This window comes from Haemaphysalis longicornis, unplaced genomic scaffold, assembly GCF_048455015.1.
Source record: "Haemaphysalis longicornis isolate Haplotype H1 unplaced genomic scaffold, Haemaphysalis longicornis Haplotype H1 scaffold_2, whole genome shotgun sequence".
NCBI classification, from domain to species: Eukaryota; Metazoa; Arthropoda; class Arachnida; order Ixodida; family Ixodidae; genus Haemaphysalis; species Haemaphysalis longicornis.
The window spans coordinates 261454954-261473617 of NW_027526295.1; the positions used below are offsets into that span (position 1 = coordinate 261454954).

The window sequence follows — 18664 nt, forward strand, 5'->3', positions numbered from 1 at the left end:
TTCGCAGGCACCGCGGAGATACGCTAGAGGATGTAGACGCCCTCACCTCCTTTACCACTTTCCCTACCTCTGAAGAGGCCTTGAGTCCCCTTCTAATTTCTAAATAAAGCACATCAATAATTATAATATAGCAAGCGAACAGGTGACCCGCGGACACATTATTTGCGCTTCCCGCAAGCAGCCGTTGCCCTCTACTCCGGTTGTTTATACTAGGCCCCGAAGTAGCGACCGGCGCACTCACCCGTTTCGAGCAATCCACTCCGCACAGAACGCACGTGTCGGGAGGACGGCAGGGCACGGCGCGTGCCGTCGCGCGCGGAGGGCACGGCGACGTCTCTGCCCACCCACTAACCTACTACGCCGTCACATGGACGACGACGACAACTCTCCGGCAAAAATTGGGCTCCACGGATCGCGCAGCGCGAAAGGGAACGAGAACCCCCCCACATGAGAGGGAGCCATCGACGACCTAGAAGCCAGGCCCGAAAGATGACCCCCCTCTCTTCGGACGCAGAGTCAACAAAGCGGCACCTCACATGCGCACGGAAAGAGAGGCGACACCAAGCCGCAGTTCGCGATACCGCAGTTTTACTGTTCCCTTGCGCTTAATGGAGGGCGACCCCGAATAATGCCCCAGCCTGAACGAGACAACCGAGCCACAGAAGAGAACCGCCGGGTATTGTAACGACTTGACGAAAACGTACTATGCGTTTTAATTTGTCGCGCCTTAACGCCGCATGCATCTTGTATCGAAACTCACAAAATCGAGTTCTCTTTTAACGTTCACGAATGTTCTAAACCTTACTAGTATTGCTCTCCCTGGAAACTTCGGATCCATTCGAAGCCTACATTGTGTACTTGGGACCTTTTTCACGCTAAACTAAGCCCGTAATTCCATCAGTTCGTTCCCTGCTCGACGCCCTCCATTTGCTGTTTCTTTTTTTCCTGACGACGGACGAGGTCGCGGAAGTGGCAGTCACAGCTTCGCTGTAAAAACCAGCTCTGCCGTTGATTCATGCTCGGGCTCATTCGCTTCGCTGATGCCAGAGAAAGCTAGGCCTCAATGAGCAAAACTTTTTGCCACTGGCGATCGGAGGAGGGATTGGATTGCCTGCAGATTAACCCCGATATGTAACACTAACTCCCGCGTTGGCTAGCACTGATGAATACAATCTGTGCTGCACTTTCACTCCCCATTACTTCCTCTATCCCCCTACCCACTCTGAGCCCTTCTCTCCTCTTCCTTACTCGGCCAGTTGAGGGGTCGGCGCCACGTCACACAGTTACCGGCCACTATCTCCCCATCCCCTACTCCCCAACAATCCCTTTCTTTTCTCATTGTCAGAATGATAAGGCTGGACCAAGTTTTCTGTTTGTTTGTTTGTTTAATAGTCGGCATCAGTACCGTCTCCACCAAATCCTATTAATATATATCCGACACTTCGATATCTAACGGGAATCTCAACTCTGCGGTTAGAGCAAATAGCTTATCGTTTATCTGATTTTTTTTTTTTTTTTTTTTTACCGGAGCGTTAACACAGCAGGAGATACCGGGGCTGCAAGAACTGCCCACGGAACCCGCTATGAAATGGTATCAAAGCGCATCAAAGTATGTTACAATTTATTCGCCATGTTTTCGCACGTGAACATCCTGTGGACAATGAGACAAAAAAAAAAAATCTTCTCACATCCCCGCAAATGCCTTCAAAAGACAACAGAGTTCTTCCACCCCTGACGGTAACGCCTTCTTCCCTCTTGTCCTTTCCATGACGGGTGCAACGGAGGTTTGATGCGTTCAATTTTACCGCGTTCGCACTACTCTCGCTCCATATGCTGGGACAGCCCGCGTCTTTTCTTGCTTGCTTTTATCTCGCCTCTCATCGACGCTTCTGTTAGGCTTTTTTTTTTTTTTTCATTTTCTACCGCAAAGACCATATGCCCTGCCACATACGGTACACTGTCCTGCCAATCTGCCACATGCACATCCTGCCCCCACCCAGGCACCCTGTGTATCACACGGTACGGGAGTGCCAGCAATCCCCAACCCTAACCCCAACCCTACCTACGAGCAGTAAGTGGGTGAAGCTGCTGACCTGCTCCGACACCGGCGACGATTGGTGAAGAGAGGGCACGGACGGCCAGCACAGTCCAAGGCCTCCCGGCGGACTAAGGAAGCCTCCCACCGGGCGGGTGACCTAACGTCAGCACCTCGACTCACATAAAGTTCATTTATCATTCATCATCTGCCGTACAAATCACAACGTGCATTTTTAATTCAAAGAAAACACTGGTACCATCGGTTATTTACTTAAATTTTACCTGAAATATGACTGGGGTTTTCTTTAGATGCAAGAGCAATGGCAGCAAATTTAGTGGATAAATTTTTCGTGGTGGCCTCCGTATTCAGGTGCTTCATGTTCAAAAGTTCTTTCCACCCACCGCGGTGCTAAACACCACAATCAATCAAACGCCCTTCCAATTGTTTATTGGCAGGGCGCGGTTGAATCTTTATTCGAGTGACAAACAGAAACACTGAAAGTTACACGCTACCTAAGAAAGACTGCCGTCTGTAAAACGAGGCGTGATGGAAACCGGCGCCTAGTGCAGGAAGCTAACTTCGCGCCCGGAAGCCTTATTGAAGGCGCGCTGACGCCCTCTTCGTCATCTTCTGATACCATTGCGAACGTTTCGTAGGCCACACGGGTCTGTGCGCCAGCCAGTGAGGAATTCCATGAACAAGGTTTCGCACCGGCTCGTATAAGTGGACACTAGGTACATTATTCACGTGGTGCTTTCAGCTCCCTAGAAGGTCAAGGAAATGTGCAAGATTGCAAACCATAAGAGCAAAGAAGATTGCTTACAGGAACACTACAACGCTTGCGATCATTTTGCGACAGACGAACGGAAACTTGGCCGCTCATGCTAAGAGATGCGGATGTTCTAGAGAATTTGAAAACACCACAATCTCGTTTCGCTAAAACGAGACGATGACCCGTGAGGTCCGGAAAGCATTCCAATGGTATCAGGAGAGTAAGGAGGGTGCGTCAGCGCCACTTCACTCAGGCATTTCGACGCGCGCAGATAAATCAACTTCTGTACATGGGGAAGGTTGTCGATTGAGTCACGCCTTGTTATTACCTTGTATTTATGTTGACAGTTCACTGACAAGGCCTCCTTTCATGGCCATGGAGAGCTGCAGTATGCGCTGCACCGTGTCAAGCCTCGTGCTTTTTCGTCCTTTTTTTATTTTTGCCGTACAATCAATCTCGCGTTATCCGGCGCACTTGAAGACTTGAGTGCGTTCAAAATAATCGCTTTTTCGACTCGGTGTCCTCCGAGGCGGGTGGACAGAACACAGGGGTCGAGTGCTTCCCACCGGTGGGGTCAGAGCACGACGGCACTCGGAGCACGTCCGCTAGCATTCCGCGAACGTGAGTTAGCTCCGGCTGCCCAGTGTCACCAGATGACTTATCTAGATACACTATGGCTGCCCACTCCTGCGCACCGGTGTTGTCGAAAGCTGGGCAACGACCCTGAGTAGTATTATAGTCGTATACGGTACATTCGGCGTTTACTTTGCTTCGTAGAGTAGTAAGGCGATAACAGGGTACCTCACCTGATGCAGGGTAATTTCGCATCTTGATCTGCAATATCAAGTACGCAATGTTTGAAGCAGTTTAGAGACTGTATGAATGAACTAAAAACTGATAGACGGCTTTGCTGAGAGAATGACGGAAAAGCAATACCCTACTGCGGTTGTGCTAATACGGGTATGCAACACTTTGGTAGGCTTCAGAGTACGTCCGCAGGTTCCACAGTACGGGCACAAATTTGTTATGGTCGACCCTACCATGCTTTCGCTTTAAGCAATTGATTGATTTAATGATGGCTCGGTTCATACCCCCGGGTAGCAACGGGAGCCCCAGCAGCACACCTTTCTCCGCACAAAACACTGCCCTATACACCACCGCCGGTGTGCGCTTTTTGAGGGTATGCGGCAGAGCTGAAGCCTAACGCTTCGGCTTGAGGTCATATGAACCGGTTGCCGCAGCTTGACGTACAATGAGCACGGTTCGTTGACGACGTCAGGCCTCAAAGCGTGACTTTAGGCCTAACGTCCTACGCTTAGACTTAACTTTTGTTACAACCGTCTCAGTTAAGCCTTACTACGTGCCAAGCAACGTCATACTCGTTTACGTCGACCTGTAAGCACCGGTTGATAACATTAGGCATGAAACAGTGACGTCAGTCTACACCGTGCGTCAGTTCTAACGTCAAGACGTCGCATGCATACCCCCGTCCTACAGGTGGCACGCAATAAACCATGGACGACTTTTCCGTTGACGTTACATGCCGCACAGAACCGCATCTGAGCTCCTCGAAGCTCATCTTGTGAGCCAGTACGCCCGCCTTGCAACAACCTCAACAGGTCAATCTCTCCTCCGGCGACTTCCACTCAACTTCCCTTTCGCTACAGAATCCTCACTTGCCATCCCTAGCACTATCCATGACCTATTCATCGTTCGGCCCATTCCCCCCCCCCGTAACGTGCACCCGACGCACAACCGAGCCCCCAGGGAGCAGCGTGCGCGGGCCCTTACGAAGCGATACCAGTGCATCAGGCAACTGTTTATGTTGACGCGGCTAACTACAGGCACCACGACGCCTACGCCGTCGCAATCATCCACGGTCCCAACAGTCCCCCTCTTACCACCCTTACCCTACGCACTTCTTCCCCCGCGACAGCGGAAGGGGCGGCTATTGCTCTTGCGTTAACAGTACGGCCTTCCCCTGCGATCATAATCTCCAATTCCAAGACGGCCATTCAAAATTTCGCCCGGGGCCGCATTTCTGCCCTGGCACTCAAAATCCTTCTTCAAAATCCCCCTGACTCCCACACCGAGCTGGTGTGGACCCCAGCCCACACGGGGGTGGGAGGGAACGAGGCAGCACACAGAGCCGCTTGAGAGCTCACCTTCCGAGCGGGTCTTAGCCTTGAACCCTTCCATGGAGCCCTGTCAGCTCGAGATCGGCTCCTTTCCTTTCATGAGATTACGTCTCATCGCCTCTCCCGCCGTCTACTGCCCCCTGCCCACCCGGCGCTATCTCACACCGAAGAACGCCTATGGCGCTTAGTGAAAACGTACACTCCTCCTTGCCTCTCTCGCCTGCACCGCATGTACCCCGGTATGGTATGTGTACTGTTCATCCCACTGCCCCGCTAGTGGGATGGTCCAAACCATGGATCACCTCCTCTGGCAATGCCCCCACAACCCTCCCATCCTCCCATATCGAGACGGTGAGCACAGGGCAAGGGTGTTGGGCAGCTCGGATTCGGCGGTGCAAGATGACATCGTCGGAATTAGCCCTTGCGCAATACCTTGCGGCAATAAAAGCTCTCTCTCTCTCTCTCTCTCTCTCTCTCTCTCTCTCTCTCTCTCTCGTGCGCGCGCGCGTAACGCCCAAAGTTTTCGTTTCGCCCTCTTTAATACCTTTAGCGTCAGAAGATATGAGCGTTCAAAATTCACGCATGCTAACAAAATGACAACGTGTTTGAGACTTAAGAATCGGGTATTTTTTGCGACAATTGGAAACACTGCTTCGCACAATGAGCGCGGAAAATGTACGATTTTTACTTTTTGTTCAAGTTGCTCGCCCGTTTCCGCTCTATCTGATTTAACGCCAAAATATGTGGCAACGTTTGTATCATTGTTGTGCAACAAAAAAAATTACACCATCTTCTCGTAGGGGAACCCTGAGTAGTATGCGAAGCAGCCATGGGGTCGACTGAAGTTCCCATTAGTTTTCAGTTCGTCGTTTCCGTTGACGTTCAGCTTCGCGTGCCTTCGTTGTATCAGTAGCTTCTTGACGTAGTTTGAATGAGTGAAGGACACAAGGCGCGTTCGTAGCACATACTCCCGTATCGGTTTGTAGCGCAGTGGGAAGAGCGCCACGTACCTCCCGTTGCGGCCAGAGAGTCGTGAGATCGAAACCGGGCGCCGCCTAACTATTTCTTTTTATAGTGGACTGCGCTGACGTCAGCCCTAACGCTGACGGAGCTGAAGAGACGCGCATGCGCAATAGAGTGCGGACAAGGACAACGAGGGAGGGAGGGACACGGCCCCGAGCATGAGATGCTTCGCATCTAAAAAATGAAGGAAGCTCACACTAACGCGTAAGATTTGAAGGTAACGAAACTGTAAGCAACCTTCACGACCATTACGACGGTTTAAGTTCAGGATTTCAGCCGATTTGCTTCTTCGCTGCCGCAACGACTTATACTCCATCATTGTTGCTATAAGTGTGAGCGTCGATCCTTCGTCGTCTTTTTTTTTTTTTTTTTTTTAAGGGATAATCATTGGACATCACCTTGGAGGGGCGTACGTTATGACGTGTCTTTCTCGGGCCCAGCAAGTGTTGCCACGATTACGGCGAAAGCTGGAGTCTTTCTCGTTCCGCGCAATTGTTTCCGCGATTACGGCGAACGCTGGAGTTCTTTTCTTTCTTTCTTTTTGGCCAATCTTGGCCGAGCTAGTGGGCATGCTTGGCGTGAAAGTGCGCAGGGGACGCTGTGCGGTCGTCGCGAGGCACGCACACAAGAGCGCTAGACATTTTCTTGTTTTTTTTTTTTTTAACTACCTGATGGTCGCCGTGAGGCCCGCGCTCACGTGCGCGCGCTCGGCAATTTTTTGATATTTTTAACTGCGGACACGAAAAATTACGACTTGCTAAACAGTTGCGCTGTTAATACTACGCGGCTCCCGTTTTCCCGGAGCAGATGAAAGCTTTTTCTAAATGTACGACACCGGCTCCTTTACCTTTTCACATCTACTGTTTTGGCCAATATTCTATAAAATGGCTGTTTTTTTAATTTTTAGCAAAGCTGGTTTATTTCTTTTCTTTTTTCCAGCAGCCCCCGTATGCGTTACCAATTGGGATACGGTAAACCCGAGCCAGGAAATGTCCGAGAACAGAACGTGTCCGTCTACCGCCCTGTTCTTCAGCACACGGAGAACAGGCGGCGTGGCAGCAGTTGAGGCGCGGGGCGGGAGAGGGTGGAGAGTTTGCCGACAGCGCTGCCAAGACTGCCAAGTAGTACGAGACACGGCCGCTCACGCCACCAATCACGAGGACACCGCCGGCCGGCAAAACGCAGCAGTTGCTTGCACTCTTTTGGACCGCGTCCCGGTCAGCCGCGTTATGTTTCGTGAATCCGTGCGGCCCAATGCAACTGAAACGGCTACGCTGGGTAATCCGCCACCTTACTTACGGCACGGTCCACCAATTTCTTTTTATCTAACTCGACAAGGAAAGAAGCCAAGCCGACACAAGCTTATTCCTCGTGACACTGCACGGAGCTGAGAAGCCGTCGCGGGAGCACAACGCTTGGCCTGATCTCCATTTCGCTTCCCCAGATTTTAGAAAAGGTAACAGATGTCACTGCAACGTACATTGGCGAGTGCACCGCGTATTCGTTGCTTCGCTGCAAATGACGCCGGAAGATGGTCATTGCCACGTCCTGCTCCTCCCTACCCTCCTCCTTCCACCGGCCCTTCACGATCCACCCTCGCCCTCCTTTCGTCCCCGTCATATCCTCCTCTGTGTACCCGTGGGTCAGGTTACCAGCCGCCAGGTTACCAGTCACCACTGGTGGACCAGTGGTCCTGATTCGAGTGATAGAAGGTCCAAAACAAGTTTCGCGTTTACCTCCGCGGAAAGCCGGAGGTGCACATGGCCCGGCCGGCCGACTCACCAGAGGGCGACGCCCGAGTTCCAGTCGGTGGTGAAGTTGGAGACCTGCAGGTCGGGTGGCAGCACGGCGCGCAGCCACGCCAGCATCAGCTTCTTGGGCGGGAAGTTCGTGCGGCCGATCTGGTAGCGCAGGATCAGGGACCAGACCAGGCCCAGAATCAGCTTCAGGTTGCCCTCCACGATGTCCGTGTTGCCTGCGCAAGCAGAGGGCGTCTTCACGTGCCGGTCGGGCGGTGCAAACGTCCAAGCCAGCGAATCGGCCAGCTACGAGACGACGCTGCGCGAGCAGGACGGCGGCGTCCTTGATGGAATGATTTGATTGATTATGAGGTTTAACGCGCCGACGCTACACAGGCGATGAGGCGCTGGAGCGCTCCAGATTAATTTTGACCACCTGGGGAGCTTTAACGCGTACGCCCAAATCTCGAGCACACAGGCGCTTTCGCTTTTCACCCTTGATGGATGTGGTGTACATGCATACATACCCACACACAAATGTGTGCTTAAACTTAGTCACACGTCAGCTCAACTAAAATTACAAGCAAATATTTCAGCTGTTAAAAGCCGGGGTTGTGAGTTGTAGATGCCATTAAAGGTATGGCAACGCAAAAAGCCTTTTTATCGGCGCACTCACCCTTTTACCCCCACAACGGCGGGTTCTGCGCCTGTTATATGGGCGAAGCCTTTTAGGGGCTGGGGCTGTCGGTGTCTCATGTCGTCGTCGAAAACTTCGTCTCATGTAGTCACGGTACTAAAACACCGGGACACTCGTTTACGCCTCGCGCGAGAGAGCTTCGTGCTTCAAAGACAAGACATTTACAGCAAAGCTGTATACCTCTACCGTTGGCAAAAACTCCAAAGCGCCAAGAATACACTTATACACTGCATGCCCCGCCCCCCTCCCCAGGTTTCACGTTAGTGGAGATGGCCCGGGATTTTTTCTTAGATTCAACTATAGGTAATGCCTACAAGTATATCGTACACATCACAGGCGATTCATCGCGGTCTGAGCGCCGCAATCACGCGATTTCCGCAGCAACTATAAATATACAACGTCACTTGCATTTTGCTCGCTTGCCCATGTACAAGGTGCTTGCAAGTACAAGGTGCTTGCCCATGTACATACTACTACGTAACAATATTTTGGGATCTACATGAAACTTATCCAGCCGAGATATATCCTGTTTTCTCTATCATTAATCAATCATTCACATTCCCGACTTCTTCCCCCGAAAAGTGTCCATACAAAACTGTCGAGGAGCATCTACACACCTGACTTTGTATAACATTTCAAACCGATAGAAAAAAAAAAACTTGCAGGTTTCACATCTTTTTTCCTAAAACGATACATTCGTACTCCATTCATTCTGATAATAATTAGGACTCCCAGGTAAAACAGCCAATATTAAGGAACTATAAACATTTTAACTCCCAAGCCACATGCAATGTCCTTTAATCTATACATGAATGACTACGTGACGCGTTTTTGCCTAGCCCTCACTGAGATTGGCGGTGAGCCGGCGCTGCGAAGCGCGTCTCCGTGACGTCGTCGGATGTTCGCATTTGTCGTCTGTTTCACTCGGGCTCGCTTTCCCTGCAGTTTCTTTGCGCTCGGTTGAAATTTGTTGCTTGTCCGCACGAGATTTTCCATGTTCGGAACTTTTTTATCATAATTAAAGACCTAAAATCGCATACACTAGCTCAAGGATTGATTTAAAGTATAGTTTTTGATACCGCTGCGGAAGCAGCCATTCCTGTGGAGCGCGAAGAGTCGGAGCGAGGCGTCAGGTTCTGTACTCAGCAATCTTTCGAACAAAAGGACAACTTGAGTCTAATCCTGCTTGAGTCTTGACCTACTGTGTGTATAGGCGCGTGCTGGTTCTATACCTGACTTCTAAGCAGTATGGAGGCTTACTGAGCAAAACGAGTCACGTGCACGGTAAAAGTACCGTAACACTATGTTTGTGCAGACCTGGAGGAATATTTCGGTACATTTCCCACAGCCATATCCTCCAAATATTCAGATATGCGTTACATGAAAACTGCACTTAAAAGGAGAAGGAGGAGAAAACTTTATTTAATCGGAAAATCGAGCTGATTAGTGGACGGGCTTCTCAGTCCAGGACGAGGGAGTAAGAGTAGTTTTCTTCAATTCATGGAACACCATCTAGGATTTGTTCTTTACGCCTGAAGGGGTTGGAAAACAATAAAAGAGCTGCTTGGACATATTCATGGTTTTGATTCTTGTTTATTGCGTTCGTTATCAAGCCTTCAACACCGTAATCATGACACAACTGTCGGACTGAGATGCAGTTCGTTACGATGGCGATGGTTCCGATAGAAATTCGGCGCACAAAATCCGCCTTCGAGTACTCTGGACAACATTGTCGGCGCCGTTTCGAGATGGCGTACCACAAACCTGCTCATTGCTTTTGCATATGAATAAACAACGCACGCTGCGGATATGCACCTTCTTGTACGCAACTGGCAAAATAACTGGCAGGCAAAATAACTGAATTACAGGAAATACGCTTTTTAATGCACCAAACCTTCAAGGCGGGATAATTCTAGCACAGGCACAGCTGCCCCCCACAAGCGGACGACGGCGGCGCGAGTCCCCTAGCTGACGTCAGAGCCAGGGGCGCCACCGCCAATATGTGTCGAGATTTCGGCGCACATCAAAGATCCCCAGGTGGTCAAAATTAATCCCGAGCCATCATTACAGCACGTGAAACGCAGAAAAGAAAATTCAGGCTTAAAAAAACATTCCGCATGTGACTACATCGCCTTCGTGTCAGTGCCTCGTCGCTGAGAGAGAGAGCGAGAGAGACAGACTTCTTTGGCAATATTGCGGTTAAAAGGGGCAGTTGCAGCTTAGTGATTGGCTCGTTCCGTTATATACTTTTCTACATCTTCGGGTCTGAGCTAGCCAGTCGTAAGGAATAATGGAAAGGGACTTTTGAGACAAACACCCACATAGCATGAATGAGAGTGTCCTTGAAGCAGCATGCCGGGCAGTTGATGGATTCATACAGGTTAACGTGAATTAGGTGATGTCTGGTACGACAGGGCACGCGTGAGTATGATGCGCCGGGAGCACATGCGACGAGGCGATAATGCGCAGTCATTTCCTGGAAGCTAATCAACCTGTTTCGGGCCGATTGGGCTCCACGTACGGGGGACGGGGCTTGCAATGGGCCTGTTCGGACAGTGAGTTCTCGGGCGGCTTTGTTGGCTGCCTCGCTGTCCGCAAGCCCTGTATGAGCCAGAGTCCAGCCAGCTCTTCGGGGCCGGTAGGGGCACTTGTTAGCTACTGTTTTTATTTGCACAGAAGATAAATTGCCTTTGTGAGGTCAAATGTTTTACATTAATCTATTGCACAATGATTTTACCCGCTGTCTTCGTTGACAACTGCGCACGCACCACATTAGCTTTCAAAGTCGTATAGAGAAATAAAAAAAAAATGTCTAGGTGAGCACACACGTACAACGTGACCGTTCGTCCCCCGTGGCGGCTTCTTCACCAAACGCCGCAGTCGTTAACACAGCTCGCCAGCCGCGATCATACATCAGACGACCGCGAGAGGCTGCCGGGCCCTGGTCGTGCGGTGTACCGCGCAGTTTTTCCCGGTTCTTAACGGAGAGGCGCCTATCTGGCGTACGAATCATTTGGCCTCCCGTGGGACCGGGCGGCTTCTGTTTCGGGGGCCTTTCGGTCGTCGCCTGGTTCCGGGACAGGGCGAGCCCGTGCGCGCAAGAGGCGGCGGCAGCGCGGCCGGAGCACGGACACGACCTCGCGGTGTCCAAGATTCCGTGGATCGGCCTGCACGGCGGCGGAGGCCCGGGGTGCGTCCACGCAGCAGACACGCGGAAATAGCGGAGGCGTACGCAGGATTTCATTTCGTGTGCTCGCCCCTTTTTCCGGTGTGCCCCGTCCCCGACACCGGAAAACTAAATGAAAAAAAAAAAAGTGCGAAACAATAAAAACGAAAAAACAAAAACAAAACTTGAACAAGGAGTGAATTCATAATTGTAAAAGAGTCAGAAGCCGTGGAGGTACTCTCTCAACCTTCTCATCGTTTGGTCACGGCCATCCATTTCCATCTAGCGGCCGTGGTTTGGTACTGTTGTGTTTATCTTCGGGGGTATGCAAAATGGCTCATCTTCAGGGCGAAAGCATGCGCCGAAGCAGTGCGAGCTTATCGCGTACTTTCGACTAAAAAGTAATCGGTAGTCATTCCGTTATGCTAGTGGGCTGAGGCGAAAATTTCGGACGGCGGGGGTGGGGGGGAGGCAAAGAGGGATAACTCGCCACGGTATCTTATGAGCGGTGCGGAATAATGATGCCACAATCATATTTTTCTGGAAGGAGCGGTCCACGATGACGACGATTATGATGGCATGAAGCACGTAATACCTTCGAATTTTATGAGATAATTTCGTCCGGAGGCATGCGTACATCAAATTCTGATATGTGTGCTTAACATCCTGGAGTATCGCATTACGCATCATACAATACGACACATGATACATCCTGGAGTATCGCATTACGCATCATACAATACGACACATGATGTTGCGCGGCCGATACTCCGCAGCTCCAGAAAGCCCCCTCTTCATAGCTCGGCCTGACAGCTCCGCTCATTGCAAAAGCACGCAATTCCTTTATCGGATATACCCTTTCATCATCAATCTCTCATTGCATGCATGGTCGGCGCGCAGATAGGTACGTCGTTTTGTTGCGTATATAGCGCGAAACAGAGTGTTGTTCCGCCTGGGTGAACTATAGGGAATTGACCATGAAGGAGTCTTGTTCTTCACAAGCTTCTCGGAGGTGATTAGAGGTCGGCCCGACCGCCTAGTATTAACGGTCCCGCCTTAAATGTTTTATGTCAGAACGACCTCTTCCCCATAGGGTGCAAAACGCGCTTTCAAGGGCTACATAACGGCAGCACTTAAGCCGGGTGAAAATCTGCAAGGCATTCCTGAGCTCCTCACTGAAGAAGCACCCGTCCCTTCGAAGTACGATGTGACGCTTCCTCGCAGTCCCTACTATGGACCTCAAGGGTTTCCAAGGAAAATTTACGCCAAACAGTGCCGTCCGGCAGCCTGGAATGTACGCTTCGCATCAAGCGTTGAGAGAGAGAGAGAGAGATAAAGAGAGAAAGAGATAAACTCTTTATTAAAGAGGAAAATGCAGAGAGGTTTGCCGACATCAGTTCGCCGGCATGCTACTCTGCGGGGAAAGGAGGAGAGGGAAAAAGGTAGTAGGTGTAATGAAGGAGAGGAGAGTAGTAGTAGAGAAAAAAAAATATGATCCTTCTTCAGGGTATTGAGTTCAAAGGTTCTTGAGATGGAGGAACGACTACTATTTCGTGGACACACCAATGTCGTGGAGGAATTCGAATATTGCCTCCACCCTGGACCATTGACATTAAGATCGGTTCTTGGACCATGGCCCTCTCCCTCCGCTCAGCGCAAAATCTTGTGCGCGCTATTCAAGCGTTGAGAAGCAACACAAACAGCGGGCGCTATCGCGATGCGTCGCCTTCCTATGGCTGGATCATTTTACAGCGAAGCTGTATATGGGTAGGTACCGACAAAAAACCTGCGTCCGTCGACAGAGCCGCGTAGAATACGAATTTGCGTCTCCAAAGCTACTGTAAAATTCTCTGTAGTTCTCAATTTGTTACAGGTATCTTGGAAAGTATCACACTGAAATTGGCCGCTAAGACGTCTCTCATCACGCGGAGTTTCAATTACCTGTCATGATCAGTTACTTCACAGCGAAGTTGTAAACGTTGCAGAATTCCCGTCTGCGGCCAATAACATGGCCGTCTGCACGGAGGGAGTATGGTTAGAGAAAACGGCAAGTAAATCTTGTTCTATCGAAACTATCCCGAAACTCGAAACACAAATTATACGAGAATTAATTTAGAATCATTATTTTTGCGCAACAATTGGTAGGTAACTATATTGTTACGTAATAAATATACTGATTGATAACAATTAATGTATTGTTACCTAAGTTATCCCCCAATAAAAGCTCCTCTGGTCTTCCATCTTCAGAGTAGTGGAAGGGCTCTTTTACTTTTGTGTAGAGCATTCGCACGCGAACCCGTTGCCGTTTCTGGGGCTGCCATAGTACGCGAGGGAGCGGCACCGTGTACACATCGTGCTCCCGGAGTTAGTATATGGGCCAATTCACTGCCTGTTAGATCAGCCGCTTTCCAATGGGGCCAGACGGGGACTCCTCGCTTCGCCGGTAGCCCGCCCTGTGGCGCGCTCCGGGGCTTCAGGAGGTCCCACGTTACGTCACTATACTCGCCGCCTCCGAGCTGGAGTGACCCAGGTCACCTCACCCGAGCTGCGGCGCTGTCCGGAGGGACGACACCTGACCAGCCCCAAAGTGGACCACGCGAAAGGCCGGAGGGCGGACAAGGGCGGGAGAGAGTATACAGGAAAGTGGCTGCTCTGCCATTTTCAGCTGCCGCGGATATATGCACTGTTACATGCGTTTATCCAGCAAGCACCAGCATTTGACCTCGAATTTCTTCCGAGGACGATTACTGTGCGTGTGTTCGCGCAGTAATACAACCTTCAATGCGTCTACATGTTTGAACTCCTAGGTTTCGCGAGGCTGTCAAGCTGCTTTCCCCATCGATATTGCCCTGCTTTCAGCTCAGTTCAGGTATCTTGGCGACGCAATTGATAACGTCTGCTGCAGGACTTTCCCTTTTCTTTCCCTAATACAATTGAACGCAGATTTTCTGCGCAAGTCCTGTTTGCCCAGAATTTATTTATAGGATTTGCTGTATCCGTGAACTCCTTCTTACACCAACGAAATTTCGACTAGCACAATTATACCGAGCTTTCCCGAGGAAAATTGGTGGGGCATGCACAAATTAAAAACAAATGACATTCTAACAGGCACGAACTTCGACGTAAGCGCTAACATGGACGCACCCGAGAACTCCTTGTCAGTGCACGAAATGTGTAGGAATGTGGAGCTAAATATACTCTCTTAAAAAAAGGTCGTGGCGCTTATTCACGGAACACTATCCAGTTGCTTGTCACAGTGTCCACTAGCTACTTAGTGTTTTTACTAACTGGCCATGCATAACACAGCAAAAAGCTACGCGTCACAATGTGGTTCGCGGCATCGACACTCAACACACACATATTACACTTAGAACAAATAAATTGAGCAAGAAAACCACAGGGTTGAGAGCATAAATTTATTATAAAAAAATCCTGGGGTTGCACGAAAAAAGCGAGTACAACTAAGTTACCTTAGAAATACATCTGCTCTTCTTGCTTTTATGGTCAGCTGTGGAAAGTTCTCTGATAGAGTCAGTGTGCTAGTCGCAAAAATAAAATATTTTAGCGATAATTTTAGAATTATACGTTTTAATGTGAGCACATACAAGTCAGCGTGGGGATGTGCAAGAGCTTCTTAATCGTGATTTGGAGTGGGAAAAGTGCTGCAATTATTATGTTCAATATTTCATACAATTTTGTTACTATCAGTGAATGTTAGTATGTTAACGAGCAGCAGTTGCTAAGTGCACGGTCTAGACTAGTAACGACAGCATTCAGGTTCCATACTTAGTGGCAGGGCCTACATGCCGTTCTGGGGGTAGTAAAGTTCGTAATGAGCTAATAAATATATATAATACGTTACTAGATTTTTACTAGAATTTTTGTTAAGAGTCGAGGAAAACAGCGAAGAAATGGTCAGACCAGCCATCACTATCGCGCGTAAATATCAGCCGTTTTGTTAAAATTCAATTGCAGTATAAAGCAGCCACGACACCGGGTCGTCTGTTTCCACAACCTTTCGGGTACCCTTAAACCCAAGAAGGATGAGCGCCAACCGCAAGAGCGACAATCGACGCCACCGCCCTTTCCACGCTCGCTCAACCGGGATAAGCGGACGTGGTAAATCTGAAAAACTCCGGGCTATGCAGCACTTTGACTTCTTGGCGCTCGGGATACACGCTACCGATTTCGCGATCCCGGAAGCATGCCGCCCGAGCGACGTTTGCCGTGGCAGACGTCCGGGCACTTCCGCGCCCTCAGGCGACCGCACGTTCCCCATCGAGCGCCAAGACAAGGAGGGCTTCGAAACCGGACGTTGCGCCATCCTAAGGAGCGTCACTTGGAAACCACGTCAATTCTCCGATGACAAACACCTGGACATTGGTCCGCAAATTTAAGGTATACTGTCCCGTTTCACCGAAGAAATGACGAGCAGATTCAGAGATTATTGGCAAAGAAGGAATTGGCCGACAGTCCCAAAACGACAGAGAAGTACGTGAACCTGATTAACCAAGAAACAACAACCAAGATTAAATCGACAATTGATTAGCTGCAAGCCGACGAATCGACCCACAAAAGGTCATTTTCCACCAAAGCTTGATAAAATAATGATAGCCTTGCTGACCACATCGAGGCCGCTGCCAGTGAGGGACACAGAAGGGACCTCACCGGAGGGTGAAGTCACTGGCCCCTTGGGCACACGACCACCAGAAAAAAAGAAAGAAAAAAAAAAGAAAAAAAAAAACATGAAATGCACATCCGTCTGAGTTATAATTACGGAACAGCTCAGTTATTAGAAAACTAGCACCTACAAAAGTCCCGGATCGGCGCTTGCACTTAGACCGGACCCCGGCAACTGCCGTGGGCGCGCCGGGCGGGGCAGGCCCGCGGCGGCGGCGGCGTCGCCGGCCGACCTGAATTCATTTCTTCTTCGGTCGCAGAGGGCCAAGACCTCTTCCCGGCGGCGGGGTGCCGCAGACGAGGCTCGGCCGTCGTCTCGAAAGCGAGCTATTTCCAGAGACTATTTGGGACACCGCGTCGCACAAAGGCGCGGCGTGCATAAATGCGGCAACGCCGATCGCCTACGAGAAGAGCGTCGCCGCTGAAAGGGCCTTTTGTGCTGCTGCTGCTGCTCACCGTCTCCACACGGACGGTATGCAGCCCGCAGAGGCGCACGAGGCGCCTACGGGTAAAACTGGGCCGGCAATGAAGTCGAGAATGCCACAGACCGTAGCTGGAAACGGAATCATTTCGTGGGCTCGGCATCGGCACCCATCTGCTGCCATGGAGGCCTGATTTAATAATTTGCTGAGAATTGCGCGTTCGCCTAAACAGTTCGCTGCAGGTGAAAGTGGGACCGCTTGATGTGAATACTATGTGAAAGCGTAGAGTAAAACAGGCTCCAGGGAGACATTTTGTTGTTGAGCCCATGGTGGAAGGTTCGATTCCTGGCGGCTGTATTTCTGATCGAGACAATGCATACAAGGCCACCCATGCGTACAGGTTTCCTGCAGAAGTTGAACGACAGGCGGCGTAAACTATAATCACCCATCACGGGCAAATAGGAGCGTACGCACCATAAAGGCTGGGAGGCGAAGCCGTTTCTCACGTTTTATCATTTTCCTTGGACAACATGCAACTTCGCTGTCCTTTTGATCTCAGCAGTTAGTACCACTGGACAATTTTATTTGGCTGAAAACGATGCTTCCACAGCGCGCAATTTGCGCTTAAAAGGACTTCAAATTTCCCCTATGCTTCATGGGCCTTATTACGCGCAAAACTTCCTTTCTGGAGTACGTGGGAAAGCAGACAAAATAAGACCGTCAATGTGCTGACCATATGCCAAGGGGCTAAAGCCCAGGAAGAAATGAAATGAAGCCTGCTATATAGTAGAGTGAAGTGTTTCACCGTCTCACCTCTGCGACGGCGGGGCTGCGGGTACCGCTATCTGCTGCAGGTGACAAACTTGATGCTTAGGCTTTACACCTGACCGCTATAGACTCAACTCCCAATGCTCGTTTCAGAAAACGGGCGAGCGCACGGCCCTAATAGAATGCGCGACGCTTTCGTGTCGCTTTGTTACAAAATCCGCACAGTAATGCGTCGCCCCATTGTTCATCTTGCGCACTGAGCGAGAACGGCAACGCCCCCCCCCCCCCCCCCCTCTTCACCTTTGTGGGGAGCAGCTGGAACGTCATTGTTACTCTGCACTGAAGGGGTTGCGGTTCCTCAAGTCGAGAGGAGGAGGATTGACGCTGCAGGGGAGCAGGATGCACGTCATCTGGGTGCGGGTCCGGATGACGCGCGTCAACGTGGCAGCTTCGAAAAGAAGCGCGCCCAACAGCTGCAGAGCGCTGCATAGCGCGAGTACACTCGGAAGGGTCGTTAAAGGCTCTGCAGCGGAACGGCTCCCCAACTATTGGCTACGGAGCGTACATGCTACCGCAGAAACTCCGGAGTGTAGCCTAACTTGCACCGATTGAATTAGGACTCTCGGAAACGTACAAAGCACAAAGAAATTGGCCGCGTATCTGCTCGCTTCGCTGCGAATGTCGCCGTCTTCTGCCGCCCCTGCCACGTGAATGTCTCTCTACTCCGTTTCTCGCGCTCTTCCCTTGCCGTCTCGCTACCCCCACGATAAACACTGCGGAGGAGGTTTGCCCAAGTCGATTCTATTTTACCGCGCTCCAGTGCTTGCGCGCCATCTACTTTTGGCTTTCATTACTTTTGAGCTTGGAACGCGCCCCAAGGGGGCGCCGCGACCACTTTTTGTTTTTCGAGGCGTATTTCTTGATTTGCGATTGCAAAAATCAAGCAGCCATGTATTTTTAATTAAAAAGAACAAGGCAAATATCCTTCATGCATCGATGCCTTGCCTCAGATGTGTCGAATGTTTAATTTTTGCTCGACAATATTGGCAAATACGAAGAAATGGACTTGGGCTGGCCATGTGGTACGACGAACCGACAACAGCTGGACCACGAGGGCTACGGCATGTACATCGAGAGACGGAACTAGAAGAAGAGGAAGGCCATTAACCCGATGGAAAGACGAAGTAAGCAAATTCGGAGGCAAAGGATGGAATCGGGCAG

General features: G+C 50.5%; 1 protein-coding gene across 1 annotated transcript in view; it reads right to left on the reverse strand.

Annotated features, from left to right (window-relative positions):
- Jbug (filamin-type immunoglobulin domains fbug) overlaps positions 1–18664 on the reverse strand; it is a 113585-nt gene that overhangs the window by 68009 nt on the left and 26912 nt on the right. Inside the window, exon 3 of the mRNA XM_077700388.1 lies at positions 7754–7946. Within this exon, the coding sequence (XP_077556514.1) occupies positions 7754–7946 (193 nt within the window). The remainder of the gene's footprint in view (positions 1–7753; positions 7947–18664) is intronic.